General features: G+C 34.0%; 1 protein-coding gene across 1 annotated transcript in view; it reads right to left on the bottom strand.

Moving 5' to 3' along the window:
* Positions 1-18,730, bottom strand: part of ERBB4 (erb-b2 receptor tyrosine kinase 4) — a 680,938-nt gene that overhangs the window by 485,430 nt on the left and 176,778 nt on the right. Inside the window, exon 3 of the mRNA XM_088021952.1 lies at positions 14,040-14,226. Within this exon, the coding sequence (XP_087878078.1) occupies positions 14,040-14,226 (187 nt within the window). The remainder of the gene's footprint in view (positions 1-14,039; positions 14,227-18,730) is intronic.

Here is an 18,730-nt window from a genome sequence, read left to right as displayed (position 1 = left end):
TGTTTTGTTTTCCTGAGGTTTCAGCGCCTTAGCATGGAAGTAAAACAATTTATTAAAAAAAAAAAAGGATCTACCTTTAATGACACATAGCTAAATGTGAATGCATGTGGATATCATTACTTCAGTATGTTGTTATCCCTGTGCTAGGAAATAAATACACTCTGAACGATTAAACCCTATTAGAGGTCCCTACGTATATGTATTTGCATTATGCATTACGTATCCACATGGAGTTCCATTTTTAATTAGATGCTTGAACTTCAGCAAAAATGGAGTATCATTCTCTGCTGATTTGGAAGGGTTAATGTCATCTCCTCACTTGTTCTAAGGAAGTTGAACACTAAGAAAAAGTGACTCACACTTTCCCTTAGAACTTTTCCAGGAGATAGACAGCAGATAGGTATTATAAGTTACATAAGAAAAGAAGAGAAAAAAAAAAAAAAAACTAAGAAAATTCTCCTTTCATTTCAGAATTGAAAATTCATTACAAGAGGTATTAGGTGATTTATCTAAGGTACAAGTGGGATCGGAATATGAATCTTCTAGTTGCTAGTGAGATTAGGCTTTTCTAAAATCAAATGCATCTATCAATAAGGAACCCATAAAGAACACAGCTTATATAGATGTGGCAAAGATGAACTAAAAAAGTTAATACTCTTAAGTATTATTACTCCATTGAGAACTATATAAAGAAGGGGGAAACAGGAAAGGAACTAACATCTATTTTGTGCTAATCACTATTCTAGGCAAATTGTATGAATCTTTTCCATTCACTTCTCATTTTCAGATGAGGAAACTGATGGATAGCACTTAACTGTTTTGACATTTCCCTTGTCAGTTGTAGTACGAGTATGAAATTTCAAATATATCAGGTTTCAAAGCTCAGGTTTTTTTCTACTTTTTCAGGCTGTTGGGACAAGAAGAGAGTATGTTGATACATTTTCACATTCTAGAACATACCTCTCAACCAGACCACACAGGCTAGACATGAATTGTGACAATAAATCCACATTCTCAAGCAAAAGTTGTATTTTGGGATCAAGAAGGTTTCAATTTTATTTCTGAGCTCTGTTTTTGTTATGTTGTCCGCCCCCAAACTATTGTGAATTTAAGCCCGAATGTAGAGCATGTCTTAGGTACAGCAAAAGACACTTAATTCTCTGATTGTTTCACAATTTTTTAATGGGTGAAAGGCAAACCCGAGAACCATAAATGGCAAGAGTTGGCTCTTATACAAACATTATAGACATGTATGGATTTTCCTTTATTTGCCCCTTGCATCTCACTAATTTTATGGCATTTTTTTCAAGGGACTTTTTCCACAGTACAAACTAGGTGGCTTAAGTAGTCATTTGCAATTATAATTAGATATATTTTTCAGGAAGAAAACCATTTGGGGGCCTGTCATTTTATATTTATCTATACATGTGAAATTTAGAAACACTGTATAGTTTTGGAGCTTTTATTTCTATTAATTTGAGGACTGTATATTACTGTTTATTTCTTCTTTAAAAATCTAAGATTTTATGATTCAGAAGGAAAAATGTTTCAAGTCTTCTCTGGTCCTGAATATCTTAGTCGTATTTTAATGGATTAAAATGTAAATGAGCTGAAAAGTTACACTAAATCTCTCCCTGATTTAAATTTAAATCAGACATCAAAATTGACACAAGATGGCTCAACAAATACTATTAAGTTTTTAGTATTTTTCAATATTTTACATTTAATAATGAACCAAATCTAATGTAAGAAGCCACTGTGCATTGTAATACATATTAGATACATAAAACAATTGGATAGCTACTTAAATTATGCAGATGATTTTCAATGAAATCACAAAGGAGTTGATAACCTATATTGTGACCTCTGATGTATTTCTTTTACACAAATGATATTTAGATTTTCTTAATTTTTAAGAGGCACTTGAACCAAGACACTAATTCTTGATTTACCCCTTTTCCCTGAGCACCATGGGCCTGCATTTGAAGCATGATACAATTTTAATTCCAAAGATTTATCATTATGACATGTAATTTCTAACTACATGAAATGACAATGTAATGCATAGGTGTGAAATTCAGCCACACATTCAGTATGTGAAAAGTGACAGCAATAACATAGGCTGCTTCCCTGCTTCATTTCAGTTTTCTATTCATGCTACATAAAAGATATATCTATGGATATGCCAAGTACTGCTTCATTATCTTTTCCATATTTTCCTCGCAAAACGTACTAAACTGTATTCTTTGAGTGACACTATAAAGCTCATGTCACATTTCATTGTATTTTGTAGATAAATGGTAAATGTGGATTACAACTGAGTTACACATGAACTCCAAAATTTATTTTGTTTCATTTTCTTCTAATTAATAAATGAAAATGTATACCTAATCACATAGAGATCGACATATAACTTTTTAAAAATCTTTTAAATTATTATCTCCCTCTAGTTCCTTGAATAAAATCATATCTTTGGAATAATACAATAGAAAGATCACTAGACTAGACCAGGACAAAAAGCTTATCTTGACAGAACACACAACTTCTAGAGCTATATCAAAACAAAATAAAGCACACCCCAAATACAGTCATTTATCTGTTCTTTTGCATTCTAGTGTTAATAAAGGAAAGGTCATGAAGTCAATTCCCAATTAGGACATTTTATTTAATTCTGCTACTCTACTTTTTCATTTTAGTTTCTAATATCTATAGGAATAAACATAAATAGCCTCACAAAATACTTTTCAATATTATAACAATTTAACCTGGTTATGCAATATGAATCTCTTTTAGAGTAATTTAACTCCTTAGGTAAAGTATCTACACTAAACGAAGTCTCATTAAGAAATAAAATGGTAGGATTGCGCTGAAAAAGTAATACCTGGATCAGATGAGTCATTTCATGGATTCTCACCTAATTAACCTACAGCAGAAGATGAAAAAAAGTCAGTGCCATGTGATCTCCCTCCTTTTCACCATCTCTATAACATGGTGACACAACGGATATCTGGAATTATACTGCCTGGCTTCAACTCTGAACTCCATAAATCATCGTGTGCTCTGCAGCATGTTACCCATCATTTTGAAACTGCAGTTCTTTATCTTCAAAAGGGAAATAACCACAGTAACCTATTAAATGGGGTTATTATAAAGATGAAGGAAGACAATGCTTGTAAATAATTGGCTTCTACATAGTAAATGCTTATTAATTACGGATATTAGTAGCAGCAGTAGTACATATACCCTGGGCTCTATTATGCTATATGTATTTTTGTTTTCTAGATTTATTATGCTAAAAGGAGTAGGTAAAGTCATTAAAACAAAAGGCACACAGACTAAAACAGTTCTAGTAATACATGTAGTTAAAAACTAGAATATATAGGGGTGCCTGGGTAGCTTAGTTGGTTAGGTGGCCACCTCTTGATTTCAGCTCAGACCATCACTCCAGGGTCCTAGAATCAAGTGCCCAACCCCCCGGTAGGGCTCTGCTCTCAGAAGGAAGTCGGCTTGAGGAGTCTCTCTTTCTCCCTCTCCCTCTGCCTCTCTCCCTGCACTCCATCTCTCTCTCTCTAAAATAAATAAATAAATTAAAAAAAAAAAAAAACCTAGAACTTATAAAAGGATTTTTAATGGACATCACCAGACACATAATCTATGTAATATAGAACAACTCCACTAAATAGTAAAGCAGAGTGTTTAGAGAATTTGGTAACATTAAAATCATAATGTAATCTTTATTATGTCAATAGTTGCCAGAATATGCCCATTAAATATGTCATTAAATATATAATTGAAGTTTGAAGTCTCTTTATTTCACAGTAGATAATCAAAAATGCTTTTTCTTTTTTTTTTTTTTAAAGATTTTATTTATTTATTCCTGAGAGACAGAGAGAGAGAGAGAGAGAGAGAGAGGCAGAGGGAGAAGCAGGCTCCCCGCTGAGCAAGGAGACGGATGCAGGACTCAATCCCAGGACCCGGGGATCATGACCTGAGCTGAAGGCAGACGCTTAACCATCTGAGCCACCCGGCGCCCCCAAAATGCTTTTTCTGATATCAGCTTTTTTCAACATTATTGATACCACAAAATCAAACCTCTGATTTGCATCTCAGAGTAAATGAAATTGGGTAATTTGAATGGTTTTGGAAGAAAGAAAATGTTACGGTTTACTGTTTTTCTTTACTTTTCTCAGTAAATATTCCTCAGAATTGTTATGGTTGTTAGGATTTAATAACCAAAACAACTTGACTTAGCCTATAAGAAAATTATAGCTAAAAATATAAAACATATTGCAGAGAATAGGTCAAAAAGTATTAAAAGTAGGGGAAGGGAAATAGTTTGAGAGCTATAATAACAGACAATTGTATTGAACTTCTAGGTAGGCTGGCAAAGAAGATCCAAGTAAAACACTCTTTAACCTCTGATATCCTATGGCAATCCTAAACTCTAGTTGATGTCTATTACTAAGAGAGCAAAGTTTAAAGGAAATTCCTAGAATAAGCAATTTTTTTTTTTTTTTTTTTTTTGCTTTCGAACTATATTTTCATCTCTTTTACCAGTGGAGTCAATAAATCAGAAAATTCTCAGAAACAACAACAGAAAAAATAAATAAATAATTCAAATTTCCAGGTTAGTTTATTACATCAAAACATGTTGAGCCATGGGGATTTATATTTATTTATTCCCTGATAGATACAGATGAATGGAAAATTCCATTCATCATTTATGAAATATTGGCCATTTCTATTATAACTTGTTTGATATACTTCCACAGTAAACAGTTTCACCATTACAAGTACAGCTATTTTCTAGAAAGTTAATAAGGGGTTTGTTGTATCTCTCTTCCCTTTACATATTACTATATTTTATCAATTCTAAAATGCATTTTCCATATTTAATATCTCTAAAATCTTGATTCATCATACAATCTTTTACATTTCTGTTGGGCTTTCACTTTTTCTCTTAGTGTGGCCTGAAAACAATAAATATTTCTTAAAACTGATGGTGACTTAGATTTGATGAAATATGGTAGACATCTATTTGATAAAACATTTTATAGAGGAATTTCTTTTGTGACTTTCTTGTTATTATATAAATATTATGTTATGAATATGAACTTTCAGTGTGGAATAGAGACTCCTAAGGACGTGGGCATTATTTATGCTAGAAAGAATCAACAGATTTTCAATATAGTTTCTCTGCTACAAAAAAAAAAAAAATCATTATAATCTCCTGATCCTTATTTCTTTCAATAAAGTCACTTAAAAAATAGACATTGGGACCTATTTATAACTAGGTACTTATATACTGTGGCAACTGAAGATGAGAGTAAAAATCTCATTTTTGAAAAGTCACATTTCTATCAAACAGAAAACCTGTTACAATAACCAGAGCTTAAAACACATTAAGAAGCAATGCAGCTTACTCAAATATAAGATCTGGTCAAGTCCCAAATCATAAATGACACATTTTGTATCTTACAATTTGATTATATAGGCATAACATGCTTTCAATGAATATAAAAACAGGCTGTTTCTATTATTCTTACCAAAAGCATACTTCTCAAATAATAATGAATAATATTCATTGCAGGAACTGCATTTAATGCTATTTTCATAATTTACAATTTAATTTTCACAACCATCTTACAGAGAGTTCCCATTATACTCATTTAAAGATGAGGAAACTGACGTTTAGAAAGTTGAATAAGAGAATTTGAAGGGAAGCGGTCTCAATTCAGAGTCTATGTTCTCATTCTCCATGGTATTCTGCAGGTAAATATCCTTGCCTACTGCCCTGGTGTTCAGTAAAAGATGCTGTCCTTTTAGTGCTGTCCTAATATGATCACTATTATGATCTCTAATATTGATCACTGCATGTGGCCATTTAAATTAAAATGAATTAAAAGTAGATAAAAGTAGAAATTCATTTCCTCCAAATTAGCTACATTTCAAGTTCTCAGTAGCCACATTTGGCTTCTCAATTGTGCACCACAGATTGAATATTTCCATCATCACAGAAAGCTCTATAGGGCACCTGATGCTTTTGAAGTTAAGACAGATTAAAATGGAGGCTCTTGACCCCATGGAGATACTTGACTATAAATAATAGAATTGGGGAAAATGCTTTCCCAGTGCTTTCACATTGCAGTTGGTAGGTAAATATTTGTCAGAAGTATAATATTTACTGAGAGAACACAGGTAGGTAGAGCTAATTTAGAATAACTCATATCTCAGCACAGTGTCTTGAATATACAAGTGGAAAAAAACAAAGCTAACAAATATTTGAATTGACATCACTTTCCAAAAGAATCCTGAACTTTTTACCAGTAAAATTGAGCCTATTAATAAACGTGAGTTATGACTAAGAGTTTAGTAACTTTGATTTTTATTTATTTTTTTAAAGATTTTATTTATCTATTTGAGAGAGAGAGAAAGCACGCAAGAGAGAGACAGAGCACAAGCAGGGGGAGGGGCAGAGAGAGAAGCAGATTCCCTGCTGAGCAGAGAGCCAGATGAGGGGCTCGCTCCCAGGACCCTGGGATCATGACCTGAGCTGAAGGCAGATGCTTAACCGCTTAACTGACTGAGCCACCCAAGCACCCCAGTAACCTTGATTTTTAAAAAGTCACAGTTGAATGGCAGTGGCTATAAAACTAGTTAATAGATCTGATACTTTTAAATCAAATCCAGTATATACAATAGTGTCATTTTGTGTGTGTGACTGTATTTTATTGTCACCTTACCACTATTTTTCATAGGTACATTCATGATGTATTCAAGTATTATACAACAACTAAAATCAGAAAGTTCTTTCTAAAATACAACCTTAAGACCTTCTGTTTAAAGTCTGGATTATTTATGCTTATAGCCAATTTAGTATTTCACTGAGTACATAGTCTCACCTGGAGAAACTATCCTAAACACTTCTTAGGAATGACACAATAGGAAGAGAAGGAAAATAGATCTAAATTCTAGAACAAGGTGCTCTTATCAGCCACAAGACTTTAGATCTAGTTTCTCAGATGTAAAATTACAATAAAGACACTTTCCAGGTCAGCATGAGGAGGCTAGGTGTGAAACAAAGAAAAGGAAACTGAAAGCACTTGTCAAGTATACAACTTCATAGCAGTATGAGATATTATAATAATCGTGCTTTCAGTAACATTGGAAGACGACAATGTGTAGCCTCACTTCTTAGCTCTGACTGAGAGTTTTAGGGTCTGCCAAGCTTGGAGTTGTCTCTTCTAACTAAACTATCTATCTTTATCTCTATCTCTATATAACAAAGAGAAATTATCTCTCTATATTTTATTTATCTATATTTATAGATGGATAGACGGTTAGATAGATAGATAGATAGATAAACAGACAGACAGATAATTTGCCAACTCTTTACGGATGAATGTCTGCCGCATCAACAAAGATAATGTCCTGGGATGAGGGTGAGGAGGCAGATATTATGATAACTTAACTGCTTTCCTTGACGTGAAATCATGGACTCATGGACTCAGTGATCACTATCAATTTCCCTGACTGCATCTGGGACCCTGAGGAGCAAAGATTCTCCTCCACTTTCTAAATGTCAAAACAAGCACATTTTCCCAACAAATGAGCTTTAAGAAGGGAGTTTTTTGACCTTATATGTTTTCTTTCCTTAGAATATGTATGCTTTCTCTCTTAGGAAAGGGAATCTGCAGTTCTTGGACTATCTTAGGGACAAAAAGGGATGATGACAGAGGTTTGAAGTCTCAAGTAGGGAATTTTCCTGAAAGACTTCCACAATGCTAGGTTTCCCCCAATATTTTTCCTAAAGATGCTATAGGGATTAAAAAGAATGTAGTTCAGAGAATGGGATGCCTTCAGGATACCTGAATGGGACATAAATCAACAACAGGGTTGCTTTTTTATGACCTGAGCAGATTATCCTAGTATTCACAACTAAAAACATGTAAGCTAGAGGAGAAGGAATTGTTCCATTCCCTAAGAATCCCATCTCATCCCTTATTGCTCCAGTAACGGTATCCTCTCTAATGAGTGGTACAGCAGGAGAAGAAATTCCCATTTTACCTTCATTCAATTCCATAAATTCACTAATCAGTTCTCCAAAGCTAAGAATGAGTCCTAGAAATTTGCTGCAATGGCCACTCTAACCGATCTCACATTTAAAGTATTTACTTTCAGATATGTTTCTGTTTTACCTAGACACTGAAACATATCATTATAATTCCCCTTCTTCTAGTTAATACACACTCTCTGACATGGCAGGCAAACAACCTTCTTTGAAAACATTGATTAGAGTATCATTTTTAGAAACTGTGGACCTGATCTAAAAATTGATGCCTTCATAAGTATGTGCCACTCTTCACTGATTCCATCTGTCTCACAGGGTTTTCACTATAGGTTAGTTTTGATCAAATCATCTTCCAAGTAATTTATCCTTAAGCTAGGAGTATTCTTGGAATCATTTTTTTTTGTTCTTCAGATATCCACACTATGCTGAGTAGTTCTTCTTATGTAAATATTAGCAGCACCTTTGTCAAACATTCTATTTAACAGCAACTGCTGAACTAGGCTAGTTGAACTCAAACATTACTAAGACCTTTCACAGAACAGTTGAAAAATGCTTAGCAACTCTAGTGTCAGAAAACGAACTCAGAATGAGTATGTCTTTTGTCTAGGTCAAGGCAAATGTCAGGGCCAATGAAGGGTGAAACATGATGATAGAGATTTGAAACGAAGGGCTGGGGTAACAGGTGCTTGGTGTGAGCACTGAAAGACAGGAGAGAAGTGCTATGAAGTACTAAAGACAGGATCACACTGAGAGTAGACAAAGAAAAGCCTCAGGCTTCTCCCTGCCAGAGAAATAGAGCCTATACATAAAATAGCTTCAAAGTGGCATCTGAAGAGACACTGAAATTTGGAGCATCTTTTTGTCTAAACAAGTCACTTTTCAAGGCCCCAATGAAGCAACAGGAACCTATTTGAATATGAAGAAACAGGTACAATTGTTTTGTCACTGTGTTGGCACAAAGAAAAGCTAAGGACAAAACAATACAGTGAAAGAAGATGAAGGTTTCCTAAGTATACTCTATGGGAAAGGTGCTGTGGTTGACAAGTTCTCTATTTTTTTAATGTCTATAATAACATCGTGAGGTGGAATTCTCTTCTCAATTTTAAAGATGAAGAATCTAAGTCTCAGAGAGACACTCAGACTGTAAGTGGTGATCTGACATTTGAACGGGTTTTTTTTTGTTTGTTTGTTTTGTTTTGTTTTTCTGATTCCACACCCATGCTCTTTGACATACATTGCGTTGCCTGCAGATGGCCTGTCCATTTCAGTGTTAGGTTATTTACTTGACTGTCAGTGAATAATGCTGAAGGGGTTTGAGAAATTTAAATGTTCTTACATCAGATGTTCTATCTCCTGAACCAAGCATTTCATTTTATTTTTAGTCTACTAGAACTCAGTAAACTTAATATATCCTTCCATTATTATTGAGGGCTCCCAAAAACAACTTCAGCGTTTTGTATCTGTTTAAAATGTTTGCTTGTCCACATATCAAATGACAATCTAATCAAGATGATACAGTACACAGTTAACCAAATAATTAGAATAGTCATAAAACATTAAATAAAGGTACTAATACATGAATGTGTTGGTCTGAAAATATGGAGAGTATTTGGCTAATATTTGGAAAACATAAATTGTATATTGGTATCACCTCAAATTTTACCTATTCAAAAGAGATATTCTAATAATTCATAAAATGAAAATCCAAATATTTAAGGTGAAATTTGGTAAGAAAAATGTACATATTTATGTAGTAAATTTGTATTCAGGTTATCATCATTATAAATAGAATATGAATAGTAGAATAGATATGAATCTAGGTATTTCTCAAAGATTCCTTCATATCTACAATATCACATATAGATGAGATTGTATAATATTATTCAGATGAGGTAGTTCTATAAATTCCAGAAAGGAGAAAATAATAGTTTTTTGTTGTTGTTGTTGTTGTTGTTTGGTTTTTGGGTTTTTGGGTTTTTTTTTTTTTTTGCCTCATACAATGACATTTAGATTTTGGTCAGACAGGTAACTAAATAAGTAGAAGCTTGTAGACTTAAAGTTGTAAATATATTAGATGTTGATTTGAATTTAGAATAGGGATATTTTGTTAAGAAGGATCTTATAAAAATAAACAAACAAACAGCAGAACACCATAATGGGAGTGATTAATAAAGCCACAGCCACATGCAAGTGACCTTAACAAAGGAAGTAATGAATTCTCTCCAGCTCTGCAGTCCTCTGGTTCAGTACTGTCATTCTCAATGGCCTCAAGAAGGTTACATGCCTGATGGACACATTGATGGAAATATGGTCTCTCCCCTGACCAGAAAAGGATTACCCAGTCTAACACAGCACCTAGGGATTGCCAAGACAAGTTCCTTACTCCCTTTTAGATTGTGCAGCGTATCTCTAGCCTAGGGACCTGCCTCTTCTCCACTCTGTCCACGTCACTGACAATGAACCAGGGAAATGTGAGTAGCAGCAGTAGCCAGAAAAATATGTTTATGTTTCTTGTCTTCGGGCACAACCAAAATGAAAGTCTCTAAGTAAGATCTATAGTAATAACTATAGTCCAAGCAATAGCTTTTGGTGACCATCAAGCTGATTAATAAGAATGTGTGGAAGTTAATTTATATCTTTGATAAGTGGCATCCAACCATTAATCCTTATATATGACAGTCTCAAGTTAAACAAACATACCTTTTCACAAAGATAGAGTTTACAGGCAACAAACGTAATAAAAAAAAGTCATATTATTCTAGGGTCAACACTGCAAAAAAGATTTCAGGAAAAACAAAAATGTTACATATATATTAAATATATATATGAATTCATAATCTCAAAATTATTTGTTACAACCTGCATACTTCCTACCTTACAAGTAGTACTTGTTATTTATCTTGTTGAAAGTGTTTAAAAATAAAATTTTGCTTAGAAGGAAAAATTGACCATGATTATTATTGTCCCTGTTATGGTTTACCACTATGCAAAGTTGGTACCAGACCAAATGGCAATACAGAAGAAAGTTTACTCCCAGCATCTTGCTAACCTCCAAGCTCTTTAATACCCACACGTTTTCATCTAGGCACCTAGTATGCTCTTTTCATTCTCACCTCAACCTAAGGAGTATTTCTCATCATTCAATCACAAATTCACCTGTTCTCTGTCCCATTCCTTCCCTTCCCTCTAGGAGATGATAAGTGGATGAAAATTATTTAGATCAAGTAAGTGAAGAGGTTAACTAGATATCATGCTATTGGTTCTTGGTAACATATCTTTAATTAAAAACAGACTGCTTCTTAAACTTTTGTGGCCATCAGAATCATGGGGGGGATCCTTAAAATACATATTGATGGGCCCTACCACAAGAGTTTCTGGTCCATTAGGTCTCAGATAAAGCCCCAAAATTCGCATTTCTAACAATACCCAGGTGATGCTGATACAGTTGGTTCTTTAAGAATGGTTCTTTATTTTATTTTTATTTTTTATTTTCAAGAACCAAGTTAAAATTTTAATTCACTAGACAGTGAAGTAGTGAGATATTTGGCTACTCAGCAGGTTTTCTATTTCCCTTCATATTATATAAGACAGCCCTAAAATTAGGGCCAACCCTGGAGCCCTACACTTAATATAACCCTAAAACTGTTTTAAATTTTTATCAGCTTGCTTTGTATAACACATAAACAAACAAGACAGAAAAATTATCTTTCCAAAACACAAAAACAGCCTTATCTGAAGTGAATTGCAATGTTTGCTGGTTACTTTACTAGGTTACCTAGAACACTCAATTCTTTAAGATACAACTATAGAGCAAATTTCTTCCCCAATTCCTCTTTATATGAACAGTGAGGTGTCTCCTACCCTTCCTCATATATTCTTACACACAAACAGAATCATGCTTATCGTGTGACTTTCGATCTTCAAAACTAGAGTTACACTACTGATTTCAATTACCTAGAGTAAGATCAATGATGCTGGACTGATGTTCACATGTAATTCTCAGCCACCTAATAAATATATTAAGATATCTGGGCAATTTCCAAGTTGTCTAAATTTTCCACCATTTATTTTTACTTTTCTTTATATTCAAAAAGAAATTAATAACTCTTGAACAAACACATTTTTTGTTCTGAACAATCAACTCATTCTCTTAGCCACTTATTAGTTACTCACTTCTACTTACTTTACACACACACAAATATTATAAGACTTTCTGGCAGAACATGGCATAATGTTCTTGAAATAACAGTGCTGTATTTTGGTATGACACAAACTGTCACAATCAAAAGCAATCATGGTGTGAGCTCACTCAATAAATAAGGTATGTTTAAATGTGGCATAATTTTGATTAAATAACTTAAAAAATATTGGAGTAGTACTAATGTTAACTGTAAAAATAAATAAGATAGCTCTTTAAGATTGATTTTCTGGATGAAAAGGTTGTTCAAATAGCACATATTATGGAATAATAACACAAGTATTATAAAAAGTTTAAAAAAAAGTATTGATTTTTTCTTTAAATAGAGGAAAATCATTTAATAAACCATAATTATTCCTATGCAAGTTTTAACCGGATTATATTATTTTTAGACTCTTAACTTCAATCATTCAATTTCTCTCCATCCATTCCATTTCTAAAATTCTTCCTATCATTATTTCCATGCAAGTAGCAATTTAGTCAAAAACCCTACTCTTCAATAAGGAAACTATCTTTGAAAGGAAAGAACAAAAAAAGTAAAATGTTAATGAAGGAATCTATAAATTCTGAATAATTTGCATTTACCATTATGCCATCAGTTCTATAGCAATCATGTCCAAAATAAATAACATAATCAGTATTCCTTTCTTCATCCAAAATATCCAATTTTAGCTTACATGTCTGGCTAACTATGAAGCTATTTCTAACTTAAAATATTTTATATCCACTATGAATTAAAGAAACAAAAATCTTAGTGACCTGACAATATCAATGTTATTTTTACTTAGTATTTTGAGGCAATACCTCTAAAAATTGTACTTTTTTAATGTCAAGAAACATTACCACTGAGTGGACTCAAACACACATAAAATCACTATGTATTTTGATGCAAAATATAGATCATATTAATGTAGGTTAAATTAATAGTTTAAACTCCTTTATCCCACTGTGAGATGATAATTAATTACTAATTAGCACTACTTGACTACAGGCACACATAGCAAAACTCATGATTTGAAACCTTATACCAAACCTCCTACCAAACCTCCTACGATAGCCTGTGTGAGCTATGAACTATATGGACTGAAAGGGTACCTGCAGGAATGCCAGGACCAGCTTACAAAACAAATTCCTACAAAGTGTTGTGTTTTCTTGTTTTTTGCAGCAAGGTAATAAGTTTAGGTTGTTAGCAATTCCTTTTTCCAATCTTAGGGGAAAAATCACTGATGATATTGAAACATTCTGAGAAAGAATTTCTGATGGCATTTAGTGAATTACTGAATAAAATAAATCAAAACTAAATTAGTAAATCAAGGTACATCTTCCAAAAATAAGGGACTGTGCAAAACACTAGATTAGTGGAACTAGACATAAAGACTTGTGTATTTACTGAGCTCTAACAAGGGTGAAGGTGGTGGTGTTATTTATTGCAGAGATTTGATGATGTGGTCCACTGTTCACCTGAGACCATTCTTAAACCTGCTTCCTATCTCAGTTTTCAGTCACTGAGCATTTCCTTAGAGTGTACTTCTGTTCAGCTGAGATACAGTATTATGGTATTTTTCAGACTGCACTTACAATATCTGTAAATAAAAGCAAGGGCCTCACAAGGCATTATTTCCCATAAAACGAATAAAGACTAGATATTTAAATGCTTTATAGTGTTCCTCAGTATAACACATACTACAGTAACCTTACACACATGTGTGTATGTTTATTGCATTAAATTGATAATGAGAGCATATTTGCAATTTTGTATATTTTTCTTACCTGTCAAGTTCTTCAGTCCAAGTTCCTGAAGTCCAAAGTTCCCATCTTTTCTGTAGTTTAAAAATACTGCCAAGGCATATCGATCCTCATAAAGTTTTGTCCCACGGATAATGCGTAAATTCTCCAGAGGCAGGTAGCGAAACTGATTAAGAGCCACTAACACGTAGCCTGTGACTTCTCGAATAGACTGAAAAGAAACAAACAATTGCCTTTGTTAAAAAAATTAGAAATTATTTTTCAGTACACTAATTTCCACATTATATTGTAAATAATTACCTTGATAATACAAGAACACAAAAGGTTAGAATCTCATTTGAAGTATGAGCTGTACTCTTTAAAAAAGTCATGAATGTACTTATAGTAAAATAATGGATTTTGTTTTATAAAACATTCACCATACCTGGGATTTGAATATAATTAAAGGAATAAATATGTCATTCTTTGACAGACGAAAATGAGGTAAGAACACCTAGCCATCAACCAAAATTTTTATAAAACAAATTCATAAGCTTATCGCAAATAAAACAAAGCTGCATGAGTTTGTAGACTATGGAATGTATTTTAAACTGCTATATCGATGTTTAATGCTATCATTATCAGAGACAGTTAACTTGTATGTCTCTGGGAAACACAAATATAAACAATATGTATTAAAGACTGGTAATGATCTCTAATTTAATTACAACCACAATTTTTTACAAGATTTTGTTTATTTGAGAGCAGAGAGAGAAAGAGCAAGAGCATGAGTGGGGGAGGGGGAGGAGGTGGGAGAAGCAGACTTTCCGCTGAGCAGGGAGCCCAATGATGCAGAGCTCTGTCCCAGGCGCCCCTACAGCCACAATTTTATTTTGACTATGTATTGTTTAATATAGTATAAGTTAATTACTTGAAAGTTTGTAGTACATTTTAAAGCAAAAAAAGTCACAAAAAAAGCCCTTAGGTTTCATTTAAAGTTACAGTTCTTCAGTAAAATAATCAAGATTGTGACAGCTATGAATATATGTATTAAGGTTTTAAAAAATTAAATATAAAAAATAAAATTTATATATGTATATATATGTGTGTATATATATATATATATATATATATATATATATATATATAAATACAGAAGTGGTAAAATATTTGATGTTATTTTAATGTCAATTTCATGCCAGTATAGACCTCTTAATTGTGATTTCCCAGTGCTCAGTCTTTGGTACTCTCTTTTCTATCCACTCTCATTTCCTTGGTGACCTTATCCAGTTTTAGGTTGATGATCTCCAAACTTTTACCTCCAACCTGTCCCCTAAACTCTAGACTCCTATCTAACTGCCTACCCCACATCTTCACCTGAACGCCTAATAGACTTTTCAGATATACCTATCCAAATCAGCTTCCTTGTCCCAACCTTCTAACAGCCATTCTCATCTCAAGTTGAGGTCAACCCAGTCTTCCTATTATTTAGGCCCAAGTCTTGGGGTCATTCTTGATTCCCCTTTCATCATACACTAAATGTAATCTGTCCTATTTTTTCTACCTTTAAAATGATCAGGAATTCAACCACCTCTTATGGCAACCACTGCTATCATCTGAGCCATCATCATTCCTTTATCAAGATTACTGCAATAGGTCTCCCTGTTTCTACTTCTTTTGATCCTTTATCATGTATTTTCAGTTAAGGCAGGACCCGATTTTTTTTTTTTTTAAGTAGGCTTCATGCCCAGCATGGAGCCCAGTTGAATGGATGACCCTGAGATGAAGACCTGAGCCGAGATGAAGAGTCGGATGCTTAACCCACTGAGCCCCCCAGGGCCCCAGACCTGATTGTTTTTAAACATAAATCAAATCAAGACACTTCAATTCTTAAAATCCTGAAACATCTCCCTAGTCACTCAAAGTAATAGACAAAATTCTTTCACTGATGAGTCAAAATCTATCTGTTCTGCCCAATGCAGCAACAACTAACTAGATATAGCTACTGAACAATTGAAATATAGCTGGTATGAATTGAGATAAAATACACTCTTGATTTCAAAGATTACATGTTGAAATGATAACATTTTAGATAAATTGAGGTATATAAAATGGATTATTAAGGTTAATTTTTAACATTTTTTTACATTTTTATTATGGCTACATGGAAATTTAAAATAATATTTTTATGGCTATCACTATATTTCTGTTGCACAGTACGATACTATATGGTCTGGTCATCAGTTCTTTATGTAACTTCTTTTTTTAACCCTCTTCCTTTCTTGCTCTAGTTCAGTTTTTTGTTTTTTTTTTAAGATTTATTTATTTATTTATTTTGAGAGAGTGAGAATGAGAGAGAGAGAGAGAGAGAGACTACATGAGAGCGGGGAGGGTCAGAGGGAGAAGCAGGCCCCTCGCCGAGCAGGGAGCCCGATGCGGGACTCGATCTCGGGACTCCAGGATCGTGACCTGAGCCGAAGGCAGTTGCTTAACCAACTGAGCCACCCAGGCGCCCTCGCTCTATTCCAGTTTTGCTGGTTTCCTTGTTCTTCTAACATTCTAAGTGTGGTCCTACCTCGAGGTGTTTACTACACTCTTAAAGGCCTGAGTTTCTTTCCCTTTTGTTCTCTTTTTGGCTAATTTCCTCACTGCCTTCAAGTTTTTTCTCAAAATCTCAAACCTCAGTTGAAGCCAATGCTGACTAACAGTTCTCCCACCTTTTCCTGCTCTAACTTTTATTGTCTCTATAGTACTTCTCACCTTAAATTTACTATATAGTATATATATTTATTACATTTAGTATTTATAGTCTGTCTCTCCCTTTCTCAGAATATAAGCTCTGCAAGGGCAAGCACTTTAATTTGTTCATTCATGTCTCATGTAACTACAACAGTACAGGCACATAGTGAAAAACCAATAAATATTTGCTGAGCACTCTGGCTTTTCTCTGGCCATATCTTCACCAATAGGCAAAGTCTACAGAGTCAAGAAAAATACCCATCTGGAACCTGCATTCCTTTTCTCTAGAGAAGACCAATGCTCCAGATCCCTGTGATCCCAGAATTTCATTCCCAAATTGCCCCAATCCCTCATCTAGAGCCTGTGATATCATCTTTCCAGTTCTGTCCCCCAGTCAGCAGACTATGCGACCAACATGCATACACCTAGCAAGGATGGGTGGTCCAGGTGCAGATGTTTGAGTGGAGAGTGTATGGATGGCTAGATGTACAGCCTAAGTGTCACTCTGCTCAAAGCTTCCTATGACACTGGACAGAACTGGTTAAAGGAGGGGCTGAAGGCTGGAGTCCATCCCTCTCCATGCCACCATACTACTGAGGAGTTCAAAAATTCTAACATTTCACCCAGCCATCCAAGTTGTTATAAAGATATTTCTGTCAAAGTGGGAGGATAGATCATATTTTAATAATAATTATTATATTTATAATAAAGAATAATGACACAAAATATGTAGACCTTCATTTATACTCTCATCCCAGGTCCCCCAATTCTTAGGAATGAACCTGCTAACACTAATCACCTAGAAAAATAGAATCCTAATGGAGCAAAGAGTCCATTAAATGGATGGAAGGTCCAAAATGGATGAAGGGTCAAGGAACCTATGGAACTATTCATGTCTGGCACTGGATTGGGAACTCTAAGCCACTATAAGCATTCCTGGGACACTGAGAATTGTGGATTAAAGAGATGAATTCTTAGGGTGATAGAAAAAAGAGGTGAAAGGTCAACAGTAGCATGCATTGTTTGTATACCACATGTGTTTGAAATTGCACTTGCCTGGAATAGTCTATCCCTAGAGCCCTACAAATCCTCCTTCAATCACTGTTTCAATGGTTGAACTCTAATCCCTTTGTGTCCTTAGAAGAGAGATCAAAAACATTTTCCAATATCATTTGGTCTAACAAGTAAAATTTTTTCATTCACTATAAAGGTAATTTATCCTTTAACTTGTATACAATAATTACCAAGTGCTCTAAAGTACAATGATACACAAAGATAAACATTGGGGATGGAGGATATATTATCAATCTTTTGTCTAGAGCATGTCATAGTATCCATTCTTCCTAACACACTCACCATTAGTTCCATTTTCACTTGGGAACTGACTCTAATTAGACTCTTAGAATAATGGTAAAAAATGTGGGCTCAACTGCCAAGCAAAGCTGAGCTCAAAACACTTCACACTTACCAGCCTTCACACTTACTGGCTTTGTAGTCTTGTTAAAATTGTTTACCCTCACTGAGGCTCAGTTTCTTTATTTTAAAATAAAAGATAGCAATAACTCTATTAAAAAGATTTTATAAGACACTTATAAAAAGTATCTAGGGAGACCTGGGTGGCTCAGTCAGTTAAGCCTTCAACCCTTGATTTCGGCTCAGGTCATGATCTCAGGCTCATTGAGTCCCTGCATCAGGCTCCATGTTCAGTGTGAACTTGTCTCTCTCTCTCTTGCTCTCTCAAATAAATAAAATCTTAAAAAAAACCCAAAAAGCTAAAGAAAAGCGTCTGGCAAACAGTAAGTGTTCAATAGATGCTATCTATTACAAATATTATTATTTCTGGTAACAGCCAAAACTATCTGTAAACAATCTGATTTGAAAATAAAAATAATTATAACTTTATTACAGAGGAACCATTGGCTTTAATCTTTGTTATGTAACCTTTATATTTTTTTTTAAGATTTTATTTATTTTATTTATTTGAGACAGAGAGAGAG

This window comes from Eumetopias jubatus, unplaced genomic scaffold (genome assembly GCF_037043125.1).
Source record: "Eumetopias jubatus isolate StellerSeaLion01/CBP00866 unplaced genomic scaffold, mEumJub1_p1.0 scaffold_3, whole genome shotgun sequence".
NCBI lineage: Eukaryota > Metazoa > Chordata > Mammalia > Carnivora > Otariidae > Eumetopias > Eumetopias jubatus.
This window is presented reverse-complemented; position numbering and strand designations above follow the sequence as displayed.